This window comes from Nyctereutes procyonoides, unplaced genomic scaffold, assembly GCF_905146905.1.
Source record: "Nyctereutes procyonoides isolate TBG_1078 unplaced genomic scaffold, NYPRO_anot_genome, whole genome shotgun sequence".
Taxonomy (NCBI): domain Eukaryota; kingdom Metazoa; phylum Chordata; class Mammalia; order Carnivora; family Canidae; genus Nyctereutes; species Nyctereutes procyonoides.
In genome coordinates, this window is record NW_026575125.1 from 57,230,315 (window position 1) to 57,251,487 (window position 21,173).

The 21,173-nt window shown below is 35.5% G+C and overlaps 1 protein-coding gene across 4 annotated transcripts in view; it reads right to left on the bottom strand.

Moving 5' to 3' along the window:
* ABCB7 (ATP binding cassette subfamily B member 7) overlaps positions 1-21,173 on the bottom strand; it is a 186,781-nt gene that overhangs the window by 68,565 nt on the left and 97,043 nt on the right. For 3 of the 4 annotated variants that reach the window (XM_055337808.1, XM_055337805.1, XM_055337806.1), the window contains 3 exons: positions 12,466-12,543; positions 10,424-10,510; positions 1,212-1,331 (listed from right to left, as the gene is read on the bottom strand). In XM_055337808.1, coding sequence (XP_055193783.1) covers positions 1,212-1,331; positions 10,424-10,510; positions 12,466-12,543 — 285 coding nt within the window. The remainder of the gene's footprint in view (positions 1-1,211; positions 1,332-10,423; positions 10,511-12,465; positions 12,544-21,173) is intronic. The other variant, XM_055337807.1, reaches the window with a different exon arrangement.

The following is a 21,173-nucleotide window of genomic DNA, read 5'->3' on the forward strand; positions in this document are numbered from 1 at the left end:
TTTGAAATCCCCCAACATGTGAATGATACTTCTTTTAAATCATTATGACCTACTTTGCATTATAGCAATAAAATATAATTTGTCTTATCCTGTATGATTTGAGAGAAGAAGTGTCCCTTATTAATGTTTGAATACCCTACAGGGCCAAGAACAGTCCTTTATATGGCAAGTTCTCAATACATATTTTTAGGGTAGGGAAAAGAATAAGTAAATAAAAGGGGACATACATGACACAGAGAAGAAATAAGTGATAGGATCTGGGTTCTAAAACAATATATTAACTCTTACACCTAAGAGTTATATAGCCAAACCTCATTTATATTTTTAGTAGACATTTTTATCATATTTTTGATGGAAACAAAATTAATTTATTTTAACACGTTTCACTATGTGCCAAACACTGTTTCAAGTCTTTTGTATGTTAATTTATTTAATCCTTATAAAAACAGTGTTTTACCTTATTTTATGAATTGGGAAACTGAGCATGAAGACTAAGCAATTGCCCAACATTACAACATTAAGTGCCAGTGTCCAGGAATTCTAACTCCAAAGACTACACATGTACCATGACTACATATTGTACCTAAAGACATATCTTCACTAACTTTAAAATCTGAATAAATTGAAAATAAGGCTTTTTTCCTTGAAGGTTGAGTTATTATAACTGCCTTATTAAAATGTGCTACACACAGTACAGAGATAAACAGATGAGGCTGCTAAGATATAGAGGGCCCCTAACTGAGTTTACAGAAATGCCCAGCTTTTATATTTGTTTGTTTTTTAAAGTTTTCCTGGTTTTTTTCCTTTTACATTGTTGTTTACCATTTATGGCTATAGTATACCTAAATGCCTCTTCATCGTCTTTTCAATTTACTGGAAACAGAGAACCAAGCTTACAAGAAATATGTATTAAGTAAGAGTCAACAGGGCTCTAAGGAGTTTCTTTTATAAAGTTCCTTAATGCTTTGTTACAACCAATGAGCCTGTATCTTAATGTGAATTCCATTAAGTTGAGGCCATTAAATGTGAACCACAGATCAACTGGGCATTACCATATAATTTCTGACTGCATAAAATAGTTATGTAAACAAGGGTCCTAAAAGTTAACAATTGCTTTCCCAGAGTAGCTTATATCAGCTTAAGTTTATTATTAGAAAATGCCATACTATTTCTTAGTTACAGAAACAGTGTATAATTTCTCCTATTCTTACCTTTGCACCACCTAAAAATCCCAGGGAAATGGCAACCCTAGCTCGTAGATCTGGCCTGTCTTTGGGCCACACATAAGAAAGCATTGCTTTTATGATTTTCCGAGTATCAACATCTTTTAACTGTTCAAAGAGAGAAAACAAAGCAGTAAGTTACATGTCATTTCAATAACTGCATTTCAATAACGTAGAATTATGTACGTTTGAGAAATATGCAAACATTACAAACATAACTTTTTTATTCAAGTGTAATTAACATAGTGTTAATGCAATCTCTATTAAAACACCAACAACATTTTTCACAGAACTAGAACACATAATATGAAATTTTGTATGGAATCACAAAAGACCCTGAATAGCTAAAGCAATCTTGAAAAGAAAGAACGATCCTATGATCCAGCAATCACACTACTGGATATTTGCCCAAAGAACACAAAAGCACTAATTCAAAGGGAAACATGCACCTCTATGGTTACAGCAACACTATTTACAATAGCTAAATTTATGGAAGCAGCCCAACTGCCCATTGATTAATGAATAGATAAATAAGAAGTGGTATATATAATACACACACACACACACACACACACACACACACACACACACTTGAAACTAGTATTACACTGTATGTTAACTAATTGGAATTAAAATAAAAACTAAAAAAAAAAAAACAAACTGGAGGTATCATAATCCCAGATTTCAAGATATACTACAAAGCTGTAGTAATTAAAATAATATGGTACTGGCACAAAAAAAAGACACACGGATCAATGGAACAGAATAGAGAATCCAGAAATAAACCCGCACTTTTATGGTAAATTACGACAAAAGAAGCAAGAATATACAAAGGGAAAAAGACTGTCTCTTCAACAAATGGTGCTGGGAACACCAGACAGCTACATGCAAAAGAATAAAACTGGACCACTTTCTTACACTATACATAAAAAGAAACTCAAAATTGATGAAAGACCTAAATGTGAGAACTGAAACCATAAAATTTCTAGAAGAAAACAGTAACAGTAATTTCTTTGGCACCAGTTGCAGAAACGTTTTCCTGTCTCTTCTGGCAGGGGAAACAAAAGCAAAATTAAACTATTGGGACTACAAGAAAATAAAAAGCTTTTACACGGTGAAGGAAACCATTAAAAAAAAAAACCCAGCAACCTAATGAATGGGAGAAGATATTTGCAAACATAATTTTTATTCTGAATCTAAGGTCAGTATCTTTCAAGCTCAAACTATCCTGGAAAAAAAGAAACAATATAAATTGTTTTTAAAAAGCTACTTACATCCCTTAATTTTTTACTTCCAGCTATAGCCATCCTCATATTGCCAAAAAGCTATTCAGCGGAGGAAAGAGGACACGTACTATACATTAATTTCTCATCTATTAAGCTATCAATACATTATACAAAATTTAATAAATATTTCAGTATTTCCACCTTTGTGGTCAAAATCTTTATATACTCTTGGGCTCTTTATCAATATGTTTAATTAAAATAGTTTGGAGCCCTCAGTCAAAACTTATGATAGAGTTGTAATGCTATGTTTAGGAAAGTAGGAGTCTTGGTATTAATTAGAAATAACAGAGGTTGAATTATTACAAATTTCAACAAGAACACATTTTTCTAGTGACATTTAATCTGACCTAAATCATCTTACATTTTTCTTTCTCTCAAGTTCCTGAAGCAACAATCCCATGAAATCTTTTAGTTTGTTTTTAGAGGCAGAATATCAAGAATCAAAATCACACTTTGTAAAGCCAAAATAAGATCAATACATATATAGTCCAAAACTATCTTGTTATTGTAGTTGGCAAATTAATCTCTATTTTAGAAATTGAAGTATCTACTCAATTTCTGGATTAGATATTTTAAAAACCCAAAAAACTTAATGCTCATTGCTGATGAAGTATTGAAACAGGCACTGTAACATACTGTTAACGGGAGAGTAAACTGAAACAATCTATCCAGGAAGCATTTTGGTATCTGCATCAGCTTTAAAACAATTTGCCCTTTCTGTCAAGAATTCCATTTCTGAACACTTATGCTTTAAAAAATACTTAAGACTATGTGCCAAGTTAAATCAATTTTACTTCATAAAAATTTCTTGAACCTACTTCCACATTTTCACTACCAACCTAATCCAAACTATCATAATCTCTCACGTAGGCTACTTGCAACATCCTCCTAAATGATTTCTCTGCATCTACCCTGCTCCTTGTTCAGTAAGTACACCCTGAAATCAGATATTACTCACAGTTTAAAACCCTTCAGTTGCATTCTACCACTCTTAAATATCAAAGTCTGTAACACTGCTTGTGAGGCTCTGTTTGGCTTGGCCCCGGACTATATCTCTAGCGATATCTTACACCACTATTTTCAGGGTTCACGCCATATTGGCTTTCTTTTCTTTTAGTTGCTCAAATATGCTATAGTCCCCCTGCTACAGGGCGTTTGCATAACTCCTCATTCTGTGTGGAATAATCTTCTGTGCAACACCAACCCACTGTCCAACCTCTTCCAATTAGTTAACTGCCAGCTCAAGCAGAACTTCTTCAATGAGGTCTTCCCTAACCCCAGTCAGGATCCTTGGCTGTATTCTTTCACAGAAGAGTATTCCTCCTTCCGGAGCATCCATTTCAGCTATAAACTGCATATACAGAAATGTGATTATTTGATTAACATCTGCTCTCCTGTTAGAATTTAATTCTATGTGAGTAGTAACTTTGTGTTTTGTGCTCACTGTTGTTACCCAATACCAAACACAGTGGCTGACATGCAGGAGGTATTCAACAAGTATCTACTGAGTAAAGGAATGAAAAACTTAACTATAAGGACATTTATTCTCATGCTGTTTTAATAGGAAAACTTTGGAAACAACCTAAAAAATCAATAATGGAGAACTGTGTAAACAAGTCATAGTGAATGTATACAACAAAGTGCAGCCATTCAGAAATACATGTAGTGACACAGAGAAACATGTGAATGAAAAAAGCAGAGTACAAAACTTATTTTTTCACATTAAAAAAGTGATGTGTACATGAGTTTACATATGTAAACAAATGGGTCTGAAAGCAATACCACCAAAAAAGTTAAAATAAGTAGCTGCAAGTAAATGGAAACACTGATAATTTTTTATATTCATTTTGCTTCCTTGTATTTTCTGTATGTAGTTCATATATAAGAAAAAATTTAGTTTATTTTGAAGGAGGAAAGTTCAAATTTCAAGTAGATTTACACACCAAGGAATGGAGGAAAAGTATCAACATATAAGAAATTCACGATAACACATCGTGTTATACAGGGTACTTTTATATTATGCTTATTGTCTTCAAAGCTCACAAAACCATTTTTGTAGTTTAAGTCTCAGTTCATTAAGTAAACAGCAACAGAAAGAAAACTGTTCATATTGTACTAAATACAGGACTATGTTCCTGGCTGCTTTAAAGATATAAGGTTGCAAAAACATGAAATGCTGAAAGTACAATCCTTTTTTTTCTTTTTGAAAGTACAGTTCTTAATGTTTTAGTTTATATACACATATACTCATATATACTCTCATAACTAGTAAGGTATTTTTAAAAATGGGAATAAGGCTGTAATTTTAAAATTCACTTTTTTCAATCAAATTATTACTAAATAAATATAATTTAATGCATTATAACACAAATTGAGGCATTTCAACCACTTTCCCATTTCACAAGTTTTATCTGTGTTATTTCTCTTGATGTAATAATGACAAAAAGGCCCTGTTTCTGCATATCTTTCTCAACTCTCTCTCCTGTCAAAACCTTCTATGACACACCCCAAATTTTTCAATAAGGACACAGAGAAGTTGTGGCTAAGAGCAAGAAAATTATTCTAGTTGGCTTAATAGTGCATAAAATGTCACCATTTAACAAAATGGGTTCTGAAGTTGTGTAATCATGCATTATGAGTCCATTCAGCTATAAAGTATATGACTTCACTTATACTTTAGATACACTATAAAGTTTGAAAAATGTCTTTTTTATAATTGGAGGCCAAATCAAAAAAAGGCATTATCAGAGGCTGAGGCATGCTTTTATTTTTATTTATTTTTAAATAACAATATTTTGGGGTTTTTTTGTTTTATTTTTAAGATTTTATTTATTTATTCATAAGAGACACAGAGAGAGAGAGAGAGACGGAGAGAGAAGCAGGCTCCCCACAAGGAGCCTGATGTGGGACTCAATCCCAGATCCCGGGATCACTCCCTGAGCTGAAGGCAGACGCTCAACCACTGAGCCACCCAGGTATCCCATGAGGCACACTTTTAAATAAGTTTAAATCAATTCATTCCTGCTGCACAAGAGTAAAGTAACACTGGAGTTCTCAACACAGATTCTGAAAGACCATATACCACCTCTTAAAATCACCACAATCAGCATTCTATGGATACTCATAATTTATACATTAGACACACAATGGTAATCCTGAAAGACAAGTGTTATCTAAAGCCACAAGCCTGTGACTGAATTCAAAATCATTTTCATATCAACTTACTTTTACATTTCAGACTAAGCAATGCAAATAGCATACACACTCCTGTATTTCCTATATTTCCCCTCCTTTCTTTAAGATGAATGGCTGCATCTTTAAGATGACATTCTTAAAGAAAGGATGGGAAATATAGGAAATGGTCAAGGAAAATGGTAAGAAATTGGCTTATTTGAAAACATACTGTGTAAGGAATAATTACAGTATAGGAAAAAAACTAATAATCTAAGGAAAGAAGTTCTTTCTCAGGAGTCAAAATTGCTGAAGTAACCAATGGTTGATATAATAATTTTTATTGAAGCCTCACTTACATGTAAACAGAAAACATGAAATTCTTTCATTATACTGTTTATCATTTTCACAATAAGTAGTATTTAAAAGTTATTTTAAAAACATAACTGTGATGACATATCATAATAACAAAAGCTCTCTAAATTTGAATGCTATAGAAATATTAAAAGGCCTACAAAAGTTGGAGTGAATCTACTTTCCTCCTTACTAACAATAAATACAATGGGGCCTTCTTGCTATAGCTAAATAGCTTCAAATTTAAAATGTGTAACTGACATTTTAAGCCCCATTAAAACTAGTAGTATGTTAGTATGAGGAATAAGTTTTTACAAAAGCCTCAAATATATACTGGAATTAGCTTGCCATAAGAAAGGAAATCAAATGGATTCAGAAAGAAAACACAAAGTAATACAAGAAAGAATTCAAAAGGCTCACTATGATCTCTGTATGGTAACAAACTGTATTTTTTTTTCCTAGAAATGAGTTTGAAAAAAAAGACCTGGGAACATCAGAGAGCTGTCAAAGAGATGAAAGTGACTAAAAATAAGGTGGGCCAGCAGAAAACAAGCAGGTGCCACAAAAAGATGCCTAATACCAGAAATAATGTAAAATAAGTATTTATTCAGGGACACCTGGGTAGCTCAGCAGTTGGGTGTCTGCCTTTGGCTCAGGTCGTGATCCTGGAATCCCGGGATCAAGTCCCGCATTGGGCTCCCCACAGGGAGCCTGTTTCTCCCTCTGCCTGTGTCTCTGCTTCTCTCTGTATGTCTCACATGAAAAAATAAAATCTTTTAAAAAATATATGTATTTATTCAGTTAATTAAATATTCTTAAACACGAGGACAAATTGTTATTAATATTACATTCAGGAGGTATACCTATTATATGATTTATTAAGTCATCATAACTTCTGACAAATTTTTGATTATTTACTTATTTGGTATTAATATGTACTTTCATAAGCCTTGTGAGGCTGAGAAGGTAAAAAGAAATAATGAAAAAAAAAAGAAATAATGAAAGGAATATCTATTTGTATCCAGGGAGCTGAAACAGCACAATCATAGCACAGTAGGCCAAAAACAAATGCATAAATGAAACTGGAAGCATCTGATCCAATAGAGTAAAACTGGAAAGTCACAAACTGCACTGCTTATATGCAGCAATACTGAAGTCAACAGTGTGACCGGAGGGAGAGATGTAGTCTCTCATAGCTATAGGTGCTATAAGTATACCTATAGCTAATAACTATATGGATAGGGCACAAAAAGGACAATAAAAAATCAAAACACATCTGGAGCAGCTCACTTAGTAGAATTTTAAGATATTACAGAGAACCGCATTTTAATAAGCTAAATACATGTTTTGCTTCTCAAGTCAGTAACCTCGTATCTTTCAGCAGAAAAGGTTGTTAAGCACTGAAGCAAGGACAATTTTTTCCACCAAGAGTCCATTGCTTCCAAGGCTGTGCAGTCCACTCAGCTTTGATAAGAAAATAAAAGTAAGAAAAAAGAAAATGATCACTTGATAAAGGTAGGAGAATCACCTTTTCTTTAACTGATTTGGAATTTATCTAAAAATTCTGGTTTTAAAGACTTTCCTGAATTGAGGGGCACCTGGCTGGATCAGTCAGTAAAGCATGTGATTCTTGATCTTGAGGTTGAGTTTGAGCCCTGTGTTGGGTGTAGAGATTACTTTAAAAAAAATACATTTCTGAATTCTAATAGCAAGAAATGTTCTAATCCTAGATCAAGGGACTAGTTAATAAAGAAATAACTTGGGGGCAAAATCTGTGGTGAGGAAGAATAAAATATATACTAACTTTGGGTACAATTTGTTTTGTAGAAATGTGCACTATAAATTGAATGTTTTCTCTCTTAAGAACAAATTTAACAGCAGATAATTTGGAAGTGCCCAAAGTGGACAGTAGAAACTGTCCAGAAGAGTATGGTCTCTTCAATCTATGCTGAAGGTAACTAACTGCAATTAAAGGAATAAATTCAACCATTACCTCAATATTCTTAGAAATAAAAGTGGTTTAATGAAATCTAAGTCAAAAGACAAGCAAGTTGAACAGATGTCTGAGGAAAAAATCAACAATAACTGAAATATTTTCCAAAATAATTGGGGATTTAAGTATATAGTAAGTTTATGGATAGGAGATGAATGCTACACTCAGAAAAAGCTTTGCTATTATTGTTTCTCTATACACTAAGGTTTGTTTTCCATATTCTGCTGGTCTGATACCACTAATGAAGAGTTTATCTAACATTGAAAAGGCCCTAAAAATAGCTTATGGTACACATGAGATTTATTTGTACCCAAAAGTTAATTTAATAATTAAAAAATAACAAGCTGATACTCACATTGCCCAATCAGTTAATCATCTATCCCAAAGGGAAGTCAATTGGAAAAATCAAATAAAGATCATAAGGCTGCTTCATGATGAGTAAAATCAGAGCTAGAAAACAGCCTCTCCACGTCATCCAAGTATTCTTATCCATTGGTCTGTGTCCACTCATTTTATGAAGCCTGGAGATTCATAATTCAATTATCTCCCCAGGCCTCCAATTTTTTAATATTCCAAGTTGCTATTCCACTCCTTCTGATTATATCAAGATTTATACCAAAGCTCTCTGATTGCTCTAGGAAATGCTAATCTCTCTTTTAATACTACTAGCTTCTGACTATATCCAATGAGGATCTATTTCCAGCATAAGAAGATTATGCCAAGCAAAGTCTAGAAAGTAGTCCTCATTTTAAGTTCTTTATTACTCATGTTATTATGAGCACAGAATGAACTAAATTTACTAGTAGAGGATTCTTCAAAAGAAGCATTTTTAAAAAGTTTAAATACAGGAGTATAGTACCAAAGTTCTTTAAAATCTGAAGATTCTATTATAAAACAAATAATTTATCTATTTTAAGAACAAGAGATTCCAAATACTAAAACTGTCACTCTTTGTTCATGATCCCTTTTACTACAGGGATTGAGTAAACAGATGACTTAAATACCTTCTAAGCAGCATTATTAATTTTTATTAGTAGTGTTAAAAACATGCAAGTGGTGCAGCCCATTGTGGAAAACAATGTGGAGGTTCCTCAAAAAGTTAAAAATAGGACTACTTTATGATCTGGCAATCTCACAACTGGGTATATACACAAAGAATACAAGACCAATTAAAAGGGATATATGCACCCCTATGTTTATAGCAGCATTATTTACAATAGCCAAGATATGGAAGCAGCCCATGTGCCCATCAACTGATGAACAGATAAAGAAGATGCGGTATATACATACAATGGAACATTATTCAGCCGTAAAAATGAAATCTTGCCATTTGCAATGACATGAGTGGAGCTACAGAGTACAACCCTAAGTGAAATAAATCAGTTAGTGAAAGACAAATACTCAAATGATTTCATTCATATATGAAATTTAAGAAACAAAACAAACAAGCAAAGGGAAAAAATAAGAAAGAGACAAAACAAGAAAAAGACTCTTAATTACAGATAACAAACTGATGGTTACCAGAGGGTGGAGGTTTAGAAATGTGTTAAATAGGTGACAGGGATTAAGGAGTGCACTTGTCATGATGAGCACCAGGTGATGCATGGAAGCGCTGAATCACTATAGTGTACATCTGAAACTAATATAATACTATTGTACATATGAAACTAATATAATACTGTGTTAACCAACTGGAATTAAAATTTTTTAAAAGAAAAAAAATTAAAAAAAATTTTTTTTTAAAGAATATGGAGAAGTAAATAAATGTATTAGGTAAATGGAGGATTTATTAGGCAGCTATGGAACATTTTAGGATCTTTATAAACTATATATATAGAAGGGGAAATGCTAAACTCAAAAAACACAAATTGCTTGCAAGTGCTAACTCTAATTTACCTATTTATTTGTGAGGCTGGATTATATAACAACCTCAACCAATGCTATTTTAAATAAAGAACTAAATGTTTAGGTTGATAACCTTTTTCTTTTTTAGAAATCATGACATATTTTGTTTTCAGCCCAAGAAAAATCTCATCCATATACCCATGGTCAATTAATAAGGTTTTTCATTAGAAAACTTGTAGTTGTGTGCCTGGGTGGCTCAGTGGTTGAGCATCTGCCTTTGGTGCAGGTCGTGATCCCAGGGTCCTGGGATCAAGAACTGAATCGGGCTCCCTGTGGGGAGCCTACTTCTCCTTCTGCCTATGTCTCTGCCTCTGTGTGTCTCACATGAATAAATATATAAAATCTTAAAAAAATAGAAAACCTGTAGTTATATGAGTCAACCAAAATATTTTGGGAGACAATAATCTTGAATATGTGTGCATACATGTGTGTGTATTCTATGCAATACAATCATGTGTAAGAATTTCCAGTTATTTGTTATTCACTCTTACTCCTTCTTTTGGGTCTGTGTGGAGTCCTCCTCCTGCATGACCATGCCAACATGTCCTCTTTTCTGGTAGTGGCCGGCCCTGGATTGCCTAGTGGAAGATGATACCAAGTTGACCATCAGTTATTACAGGAATTTGGATCTTTAAAACTCTGACTTAGCTTAATCTAGTGAATATACCTCATACAAATTCATAAGCATAGCTTTCAGTTTAGCATAACAAAGCAAAACAACTTCACAATTAGCTTACAGAGACACTTATACAAAGAATATTGAAATATAATACTCATACATAAATTACTTTCTCTAAATAGCTTTTGAAATTAATGTTTAAAAACTTACATTACACTTCTATTTGACTTTATACAAGCTTTCTTACTGTCATTTGCTACTACAGTACTATATAATTTTACTAGATCACTGGCAAGGAAAGTATATCATGCAGTTAACTCATCATATCCTATCTGCATTCCACATGTATACATTTTTGCTTTATACCTTAATATAGTTCATTTTACATAACTGATTCTTTTCCTTATTCTTGCTCATATAGATGTATGTATATATACATATCAATGTATTTAATACTTCCTATCATATGCTATAGTAAAATGGGTGCATATTTTGTCTTTCTTGCTATACGGTAAATTTCTTGAAATTAAAGACACTCTCTTTTATCTTTGTATCTCCCATGGCCTATACCACAGTGTCGTGCACATGGGCAAGATAGATTTCAATGCTTAATGGATTACTTTATAAAATAGACCTATCTATAAATCTCCCAAATAGCCTTAAAAATACAGAAACATCTTTCTACTTTTTTAAAAGGTTTTAAGATTCTTAGGTTAGAGAAATATAAAAGTTATACTTGAGAAAATATAATGGTCATTTGAGAAAATATAATAGTTAAGAAAGACAGTAAAGCTTAGGTTCAAAATCTAAACTTCTTAATATTTATAGTTTTTCCTCAATTAAATCATACTTAATGAAATAAATACATATAATGTTTCTTCAGTAGCCATAATAATCAATAATTACTGAATTAATGAAGGGCAAGATCTTTACAGACACAAATGTGTATCAATGCCAAATTATAATAGTATAAGCTTTGGGCCAAGCTATGAAAATGGAATCACAAAAAGCAAAAGTGCCTTCTTATTCATATTAGTTGAGAACAAAAAAAATAATTGTCATAAATGGGTTATTGATTCTCGGATCAACAATCTTAAAGCAGTTTTAAAGGGAAAACATGAAATATAAATTTTAGTGCTACAGTGTTTTTTGTGAGATTTTTTTTTCCTCCATTGAAAAGACTAAGCAACAAATTATTTCAAGGGGTCTGATGAATACCAAAAGATATTGAGGTCTTTGACAAAGCAAAAGATTGAAATGTAATTCACTTTTACAGCATCTGCATAAATTAGAACAAACCATTGTACCCTATAGTGGCAAATAATCATTAATCAAAAAGAAATAATAAAGGAAGTACTCAAGGCTAGGCTGTCTTCTAATTTTCTAACCTTTTCTATCGTGGAGAATTGCCTGTATAATTTTAGAGCACTGAGAAATTGTAAAGTTGTCTTCCACTTATATTAACAATGTAAAATAACCCATATCAACAAGTAAAGTAACCATCAGGCTCCAAAAAGCTTAGAGTCCCTTCATACTCTGACATCTGAATATCTTCTAAGGTAAAGGAACTTCACTCACTTGAAAAGCTTATACCATTCCCTGTATTAGATACAAATTACAGGGAAAAATATAAGTGTCAACAAGCTGCCATTACATTTAAAAAAGCATTCTGAAAATGGTACTTTAGCTGCACTGATCTCAAGTGATTCAGAGAGTTCTTTAGGAGTAGAAAAATAATCAAGGTATCTACTACTATTTCCAGTAGCCAGAACATAATTTCTTATTCATCTTTCAGTATTTAGAAAAGTATTTTGAAAAAATGGGAAACACAAAATATATAGTATAAATTTGAAAATGTTCAAAGGGCTTGCATACTTTTCTGAGTTATATATAGAAGTATCTGCTTAATCTTACCCTGGTAACATCTAATATCTGTCTAGAGTTGCCTTTTCCCAGTCTCTGCCATGTAGTATATCTTAACGACTCTGGGATCTGAAAAAGAGAAAAGAATGAGGAAAAATTTTCAGAGTAAGTAATATTAAAAGTTTGTTCTATTCTCCGATATATACGTTAGGAACCTCTAGTATAAAATGTCATTGAAAGCTACTAATTCCTTCTTGACCTTCTGACTAGTTGATCTCTGATGTAAGCAGTGTTGATATTCTCAACCATTACTATTACAGTATTACTACCAATTTCTTCATGTCACTTAGTAATTACTTTGTATATTTACATGCTTCTATGTTGGCTACATATATAGTTGTTATATTCTCAATCTGGATCTTTCCCTTTTATCATTAAATACTATTCTACATTGTATCTTGTTACACTCTTTGTTTTAAAGTGTCTTTTGTCACATATAAGTACCACAATCCCAGCTTTCCCTTCACTTCATTTGCATGATAAATGTTTTTCCATACATTCACTATCAATGGACATGTGTCTTTAAGTCTGAATGGAGTCTTGGGAGGAGGAGGAAGATACCAGAAGACTAGGGGTCCTCAACTCCTCTGGTCCCACGAACTTACCTAGATAACTTTCAAATCATCCTGCACACCTACGAATTTGACCTGATATTTAAAGAGAGAACACTGGAATGCTACAGAGAAAAAAGTCTTCGATTCAAACAAGGGTGCATTTTACTTAGGTTGTGGATGATATTTTTGATTCAGCCCACTAATACACTCACTCTGCACTGAACAAAATGACTAGAAGGAAGAATTCACCACAAAAGAAACAACCAGAAACAGTACTCTCTGCCACAGACTTACAGAATATGGAATTCACTTCGATGTCAGAGAGCCAAATCAGAAGCACAATTATAAAGCTATTGGTGACTCAAGAAAAAAGCAGACTTTGTAACTGCAGAATTGAAATCTAACCAGGCCGAAATTAAAAATCAATTAAATGAGATGCAATCAAAACTGGATGTCCCAACCCCTAGGGTTAATGAGGTGGAAGAGTGAGTGCCATAGAAGACAGGTTGATGGTAAGGAAGGAAGCAAAGGAAAAAAGAGAAAAACAATTAAGAAACAATGAGGAAAGGCTTAGGGAAACAAATGATAGCCTGAGAATGAAGAATCCACATAGAACTGGGATTCCAGAAGAAGCCGAGAGAGAGAGAGAGAGAGAGAGAGAGAGAGAGAGAAGGCCACAAAGTATATTTGAACAAATCATAGCTGAGAACTTCCCTAATTTGGGGAGGGAAAAAGCCATTCAAAACAAGAAATATACCGGTCCACTCGAAAAATTAATAAAAACCATACAACACCTCGACATTTAATAATGAAACTTGTAAATTCCAAAGATAATGAGAAAATCCTTAAAGCTGTGAGAGACAAGAGATTCTTAAATTCTATGGGGAGAAATATCAGATTAACACCAGACCTCAACACAGAGACCTGGCAGACCAGAAAGGGCTGGCATGATATATTCAAGGTACTAAATGAGAAGAACTTCATGAAGCCAAGAATACTGTATCCAGCAATGCTGTCATTCAGAAGAGATGGAGAGATAAAGAGCTTCCAAGATAGGCAGAAACTGAAAGAATCTGTAACCACCAAACCAGCTCTGCAAGAAATATTAACAGGTACTCTAAAACAAAGAGGAAGCCCAAAGAAATAATCCACAATGACAGAGACTGAATAGGTATTACGATGACACTAAACTCATATCTTTCAATAGTCTGAATGTAAATGGACTAAATGACACCATCGAAAGACAGAAGGTATCGGACTGGATACAAAAGCAATCCCCATCTATTTGCTGTTTACAAGAGACTCATTTTAGACATAAGGACACCTCCAACCTAAAAATGAAGGGGTGGAGAAGCATTTACCATTCAAATGGTCCTCAAAAGAAAGCTGGGGTAGCAATCCTCGTATCAGATAAATTAAAGTTTATCCCATAGACTGTAGTAACAGATGAAGAAGGACACTATATCATACTTAAAGGGTATATCCAGCAAGCAGACCTAACAATCATGTTTATGCCTCTAGTGTGGCAGCTGCCACATATATCAATTAATAACCAAAGTAAAGACATTCTTAGATGATAATACACTAATAGTAGGAAACTTCAACACAGCACTTTCTGCAAATGACAGATCTTCTAAGCACAACATCACCAAAGAAACAAAGGCCTTAAATGATACACTGGACAAGATGGATTTCACAGATATTTACAGAACGTTCCTTCCAAACACAGTTGAATACAAATTCTTCTAAAGTATACATGGAACTTTCTCCAGAATAGACCACATACTGGGTCAAAAATAAGGTCTCAACTGATACCAAACAATTGGGATTGTCCCCTGCATAATTGCAGATGACAATGCTTTGAAGCTAGAACTCAATCACAAGAAGAAATTTGGAAGAAACTCAAACAATTGGAGGTTCAAGAGCATCCTACTAAAAGATGAATGGGTCAACCAGGAAATTAGAAAACAATTTAATAGATTCATGGAAACTGATGAAAAACAAGATACAACCTTCAAAATCTTTGGGATACAGAAAGGCAGTCCTAAGAGGGAAAAGCATCGCAATACAAGCATCTCTCAAAAAATTGGGAGAAAATTCAAATAAACAAGCTAACCTTGCACCAAAGGAATTGGAGAAAGAACAGCAACTAAAACCTACACCAGGCATAAGGGAGATAACACAGATGCAAGTAGAACTCGATGAAATAGCAGAAGAACTGTAGAACAAATCAACAAAACCAGGAGTTGGTGTTTTGAAAGAATTAATAAGATAGGTAAACTCCCAACCAGCCCTGTTTAGAGAGAGAGAGAGAGAGAAAAGACTCATATTAATAAAATCATGAAATAAAGAGGAAAGGTCACAACCAATACCAAGGAAATACAAACTATTTTAATAACATATTATGAGCAGTTATACATTAACAAATTAGGCAATCTGGAAAAAAAGGATGCATTTCTGGAAAACCACAAATTACCAAAACTGGAACAGGAAGAAATAGAAAACCTAAACAGGCCAATAACCAGGGAGGAAATTGAAGCAGTAATCAAAAACCTCCCAAGGCACAAGAGTCCAGGGCCAGATGGCTTCTCAGAAGAATTCTATTAAATGTTCAAAGAAGAAATAAAACCTATTCTACTAAAGTTGTTCTGCAAGATAAAAAGGGACAGAATACTTCCAAAGTCCTATTATGAAGCCAGCATCACCTTGATTCCAAAACCAGATAAAACCCCCACCAAAAAGGAGAATTATAAACCAATATCCCTGATGAACACCAATGCAAAAATTCTCAACAAGATACTAGCCAATAGGATTCAACAGTACATAAGGAATATCATTCACCACAACCAAATGGGATTTATCCCTGGGATGCAAGGCTGGTTCAACACTCATAAAACAATCAATGTGATAGAACACATCAACAAGGGAAAAAACAAGAACCATATGATCCTGTCACTACATGGAGAGAAAGCATTTGACAAAATACAGCATCCATTCCTGATCAAAACTCTTCAGAGTGCAGGGATAGAGGGAACATCCCTCAGCATCTTAACAGTCATCTACAAAAAGCCCACATCAAATATCATTCTCAATGGGGACAAACTGAGAGTCTTTCCCCTAAGATCAGGAACATTACAGGGATGTCCACTCTCACCGCTGCTATTCAACGTATTACTAGAAGTCCGAGCCTCAGCAATCAGACAACCAAAAGACATTAAAGGCATTCAAATTGGCAAAGAAGTCAAACTCCCCCTCTTTGTAGATGACTTGATACTATACACAGAAAACCCAGAAATCTCCACAAGATTCCTAGAACTCATACAGCAATTTGGCAGTGTGGCAGGATACAAAATCAATGCCCAGAAGTCAGTGGCATTTCTATACACTAACAATAAGATTGAAGAAAGAGAAATTAAGGAGTCAATCTCATTTACAATGGCACCCAAAACCGTAAGATACCAAGGAATAAACCTAACCAAAGAGGTAAAGGATCTATACCCTAAAAACTACAGAACACTTCTGAAAGAAATTGAGAAGACACAAAGAGATGGAAAAATATTCCATGCTCATGGATTGGAAGAATTAATATTGTGAAAATGTATATGCTACCCAGGGCAGTTTACATGCTCAATGCAATCCCTATAAAAATACCTTGCACTTTTTTCAGAGTTGGAACAAATAATCTTAAGATTTGTATAGAATCAGAAAAGACCCCAAATAGCCAGGGGACTATTGAAAAAGAAAACCAATGCTGGAAAAAAAAAAAGAGAAAAAAAAGAAAACCAATGCCGGGGGCATCACAAGGCTGGAATTCAAGTTGTGCTACAAAGCTGTGATCATCAAGACAGTGTGGTACTGGCACAGAAACAGACACATAGATCAATAGAACAGAATAGAGAACCCATAAATGGGCCCTCACCTCTATGGTCAACTAATGTTCGACAAAGCAGGAAAGAATATCCACAGGAAAAAGGACAGTCTCTTCAATAAATGGTGCTGGGAAAATTGCATAGCCACGTGCAGAATGAAACTGGACCACTCTCTTACACCATCCACAAAGATAAACTCAAAATGGATGAAAGATCTACATGTGAGACAAGAATCCAACAAAATCCTAGAGGAGAACACAGGCAACACCCTTTTTGAACTTGGCCAGAGTAACTTCTTGCAAGATACATCTATTAAGGCAAAGGAAACAAAAACGAAAATGAACTATTGGGACTTAATCAGGATAAAAAACTTCTGCACAGCAAAAGCAACTGTCAACAGAACTAAAAGAGAATCTACAGAATGGTAGAAGATATTTGCAAATGACATATCTGATAAAGGGCTAGTCCAAGATCTATAAAGAAGTTATCAAACTCAACACTCAAGAAACGATCCACTCATGAAATGGGCAGAAGATATGAATAGACATTTCTCCTAAGAAGACATACACATGCTGTTGGGAGTGGTCCCGCAGTGCGAGGCAAGGTTCCAAGTTGAGCCAAAGCTCCTTGTCATCCCTAGCCAACCCGCAGTCCTGCGGCGCGAGGCAGGGTTCCAAGTTGAGCCAAAGCTCCCTGTTGTCCCTAAGCCAACCCGCAGTCCTGCGGCACGAGGCAGGGTTCTGGGTTGAGCAAAGGCTCCTTGTCATACCTGGCCAACCTGCTGGGGCTGCACCTAGCTCTTCCCCCTTATGGAAGTAAATGTACATATTTGCTTCTCCTTTAAAATGTTATCGAGACAAGTTCCCATAAAGTAAGCAAGAAGGTGGCCTGACACATGACCGCCTTGGCAGACATTACTTAATAAACAAACCTCACTGTTTAGTCTATATGTGGCCTTCATGCTCTATTGCCTAAACAAATAACAGGTGTTAGTTTTTAAAAACAATGTATGTTTGTGCGCGAGATGTACTTCTCCTTAAAGAAATAAGCTGCCTGCTTACAGAGGCTATATAAACTCTACATGCAAAAATAAAGCTTGTCCATTGCAGCCATCAGCTGCATGGAACCTCCTATCCCATGAACTTTTAGTCTCTTGTTTCTTTCTCATCCCCTTGCCCTCGGTTCCTGAATCCGGACCTTCTCGCGCCGGCCCCGACAAGTGGCGCCCGAACAGGGACTTGAGACAAAGTGAAAGAAAAAGTATTTACGTTACAGGTAAGGGGATCACGGCGGCTCCGTGAATGATAGGAGTAAAATAATCATGGGACAAAGGCAATCTGTAGAACATGGGTATTTTTTTAAAGTTCTACAGGCTCTTTTAAGGGAAAAGGGGTTTAAGGTTTCTCATAACTCTTTGGATAAGTTCTTTGATACAGTTAGAATAATATGCCCTTGGTTTCCTGATCAGGGCTCGGTGGATCTTTCGGATTGGCAGAGAGTTGGACAGACTCTAAAAAATGAATTAAAAATAAGAGGGGAACAACTGCCTCCTGATATATGGACTACATGGAATTGTATAAAGGAGGTTCTGGATCCTACAGACTCTATTGAGATCATCTCCTTGAATTCTAAAAGTGAAAAAGAGTCACCACCCTCGATGGAGGGGAGTTTAAAAAATCAAAAAATCCATACTCCCCCTTTACATAAACTATCCCTTAGAATAGATGATGAAAAAGAGGATCCGTTTGATGGTCCCTACCTTAAAGATAGAAAGGAGGAGATTTTTGTTTTAAGTCATGCTAAACCTCCTCCCCCACCTTTATCTCTGAAAATGCCGAAAAACAGGCCAGCTACAATAGGAGAACTAACATTCCTGTTGATTACAACATGTTAACTGGTTCTGGTCCGTATTATGACGTAGGCTTGCAATTGAATTTTCCTGAAGTAGCTTACACCCAAATTAATAGTTGTTCTCTGTCAGCATGGAAAAAGCTACCTGCCACAAATACAAGGTCACAGGAACTGTCAAAAATCAGGCAAGGTCCCGAGGAAAATTATTCTGATTTTGTGGCCAGATTGTTAACCGCAGTCAGTAGAATAGTCACTAATGCGAAAGCTGGCACTTTAATAGTTAAACAACTGGCCTATGAAAATGCTAATGCCATCTGTCAAGCAGCCATAAGACCTTGGAGAAACCAGGGAACTCTTGAAGATTATGTGCGCCTTTGCGCAGATATAGGGCCCTCGTATTTGCAGGGAGTCACCTTGGCTGCTGCTTTTAAAGGCATATCTCCTGCAAAATTGCATGCTCAGATACTAAAACAAAATAAGAACCCAAACATGAAAATGAATCAAAAATGCTTCTTATGTGGCCAATTGGGGCATTTTAAAAATCAATGCCCTCAGAAAAAAACTTCTCAAACTACAAAAAAACCTCAAAACCTTTGCCCTAGATGCCACAGAGGATATCATTGGGCTAATGAATGTAGATCAAAGACTGACTCTACCGGGAATCCCCTTTCGGGAAACTGGAAGGGGGGCTTGCCGCGGCCCCAACAAACAATAGCGGCCCTCTTTCCCCAACAAACATCACTCCCGTCTCCAACACCGGTGACCTCCCTCGAATTGACAGATTATACCGCGGTACCCCCGCCAGTGCAGGATTAGATTTAGCTCCTGTTCATACTCACTATTTGGAGGGAGGCCAATTACCTAGGAAAATTCCTACAGGCATATGGGGGCCACTGCCTAAGGAAACTTTTGGATTACTCCTTGGGCATTCTAGTTCCATCATGAAAGGTTTAATTGTTTATCCAGGTGATATTGATCCTGATTATACGGGTAAAATTAATATTTTGGCATCCCTGAAGACTGGTACTCTATCTCTGGAACCTGGGATGCCTATTGCTCAATTAATATTGCTCCCTATAATAAAAACCTCTAATCAAGCACTTATTAGGGAGCGAGAAAATAAAGGTTTCGGAACCACCAATATATATTGGACCAAAATGATTTCTCCTGATAAACCTCTTTTTAACCTGGAAATAAACGGAAAGGTTTTTCCAGGCCTTTTGGACGCTGGGGCAGATGTTTCAGTCATATCTAATCATAATTGGCCTAAAACTTGGCCCAAAAAGACAGTTGATGTGCCTATTCGAGGGGTCGGCTTTGCCTCCTCCCCTGAACAAAGTTCTGATTTACTTACATGGAGAGATTTGACGAATGATTTACAAGGAGTATTTCAGCCCTTTATATTAGATATAGAATTAAATTTATGGGGCAGAGATGTTTTGTCTCAAATGAATCTCTCCCTTTCCAATGATTGTTCTTTTAATCAATTGATACAGCATGGATATCAGCCTGGAAAAGGTTTAGGTAAAAATTTGCAAGGGGACCCAACCTTTATAGCCCCCATTCCTAATCCGGCCCAACAAGGTTTGGGTTTTCCCCAGGGCCATTGAATCCTCCCCATGCATTGCCTCTCAAGTGGAAAACTTCCACTCCTGTTTGGGTAGATCAATGGCCCTTAGTGAAAGAAAAAAGAGAGGCTGCTGAGGTCTTGATACAAGAACAATTAAACCTCGGCCATTTAAAACCCTCTACTAGCCCATGGAACACCCCATTTTTGTCATTAAAAAGAAAACAGGAAAATGGCGGCTTTTACAGGCCTAAGAGCAGTCAACCGGGTAATATTTCCCATGGGGACCCTACAGCCTGGCCTCCCTTCTCCCTCTGCCATTCCGCTAAATTTTCAGATGTTGGTCCTAGACCTAAAAGATTGCTTCTTTACCATATCTTTAGCCCCTGGTGACGGGGAGCATTTTGCATTTTCTTTGCCCTCTACAAATTTGCAAGAACCCTACTATCGGTACGAATGGACTGTTTTACCTCAGAGAATGGTTAACAGTCCCACCTTGTGTCAAGAATATGTAAAAAGAGCTATAATCCCTTTCAGGAAACAATTCCCTGAGGTATATTGTATTCATTATATGGATGACCTATTACTGGCAGCAGAGACCAGTGAACACCTGGCTAACGCCTTTCGGGTTCTTTCCCAATGTCTTAGCTCTGCTGGACTTCAAATAGCTCCTGAGAAAGTACAGAGAGAAGCTCCCTTTGAGTATTTAGGATATCTTATTAGTAAACAGAGTATTAGGCCACAGAAAATCGCAGTTAGAACCTCGCAATTAAAAACTTTAAATGACTTCCAAAAATTATTAGGTGATATAAATTGGCTCCGTCCTTCACTGTCTCTCACCACTTCTCAGTTACAGCC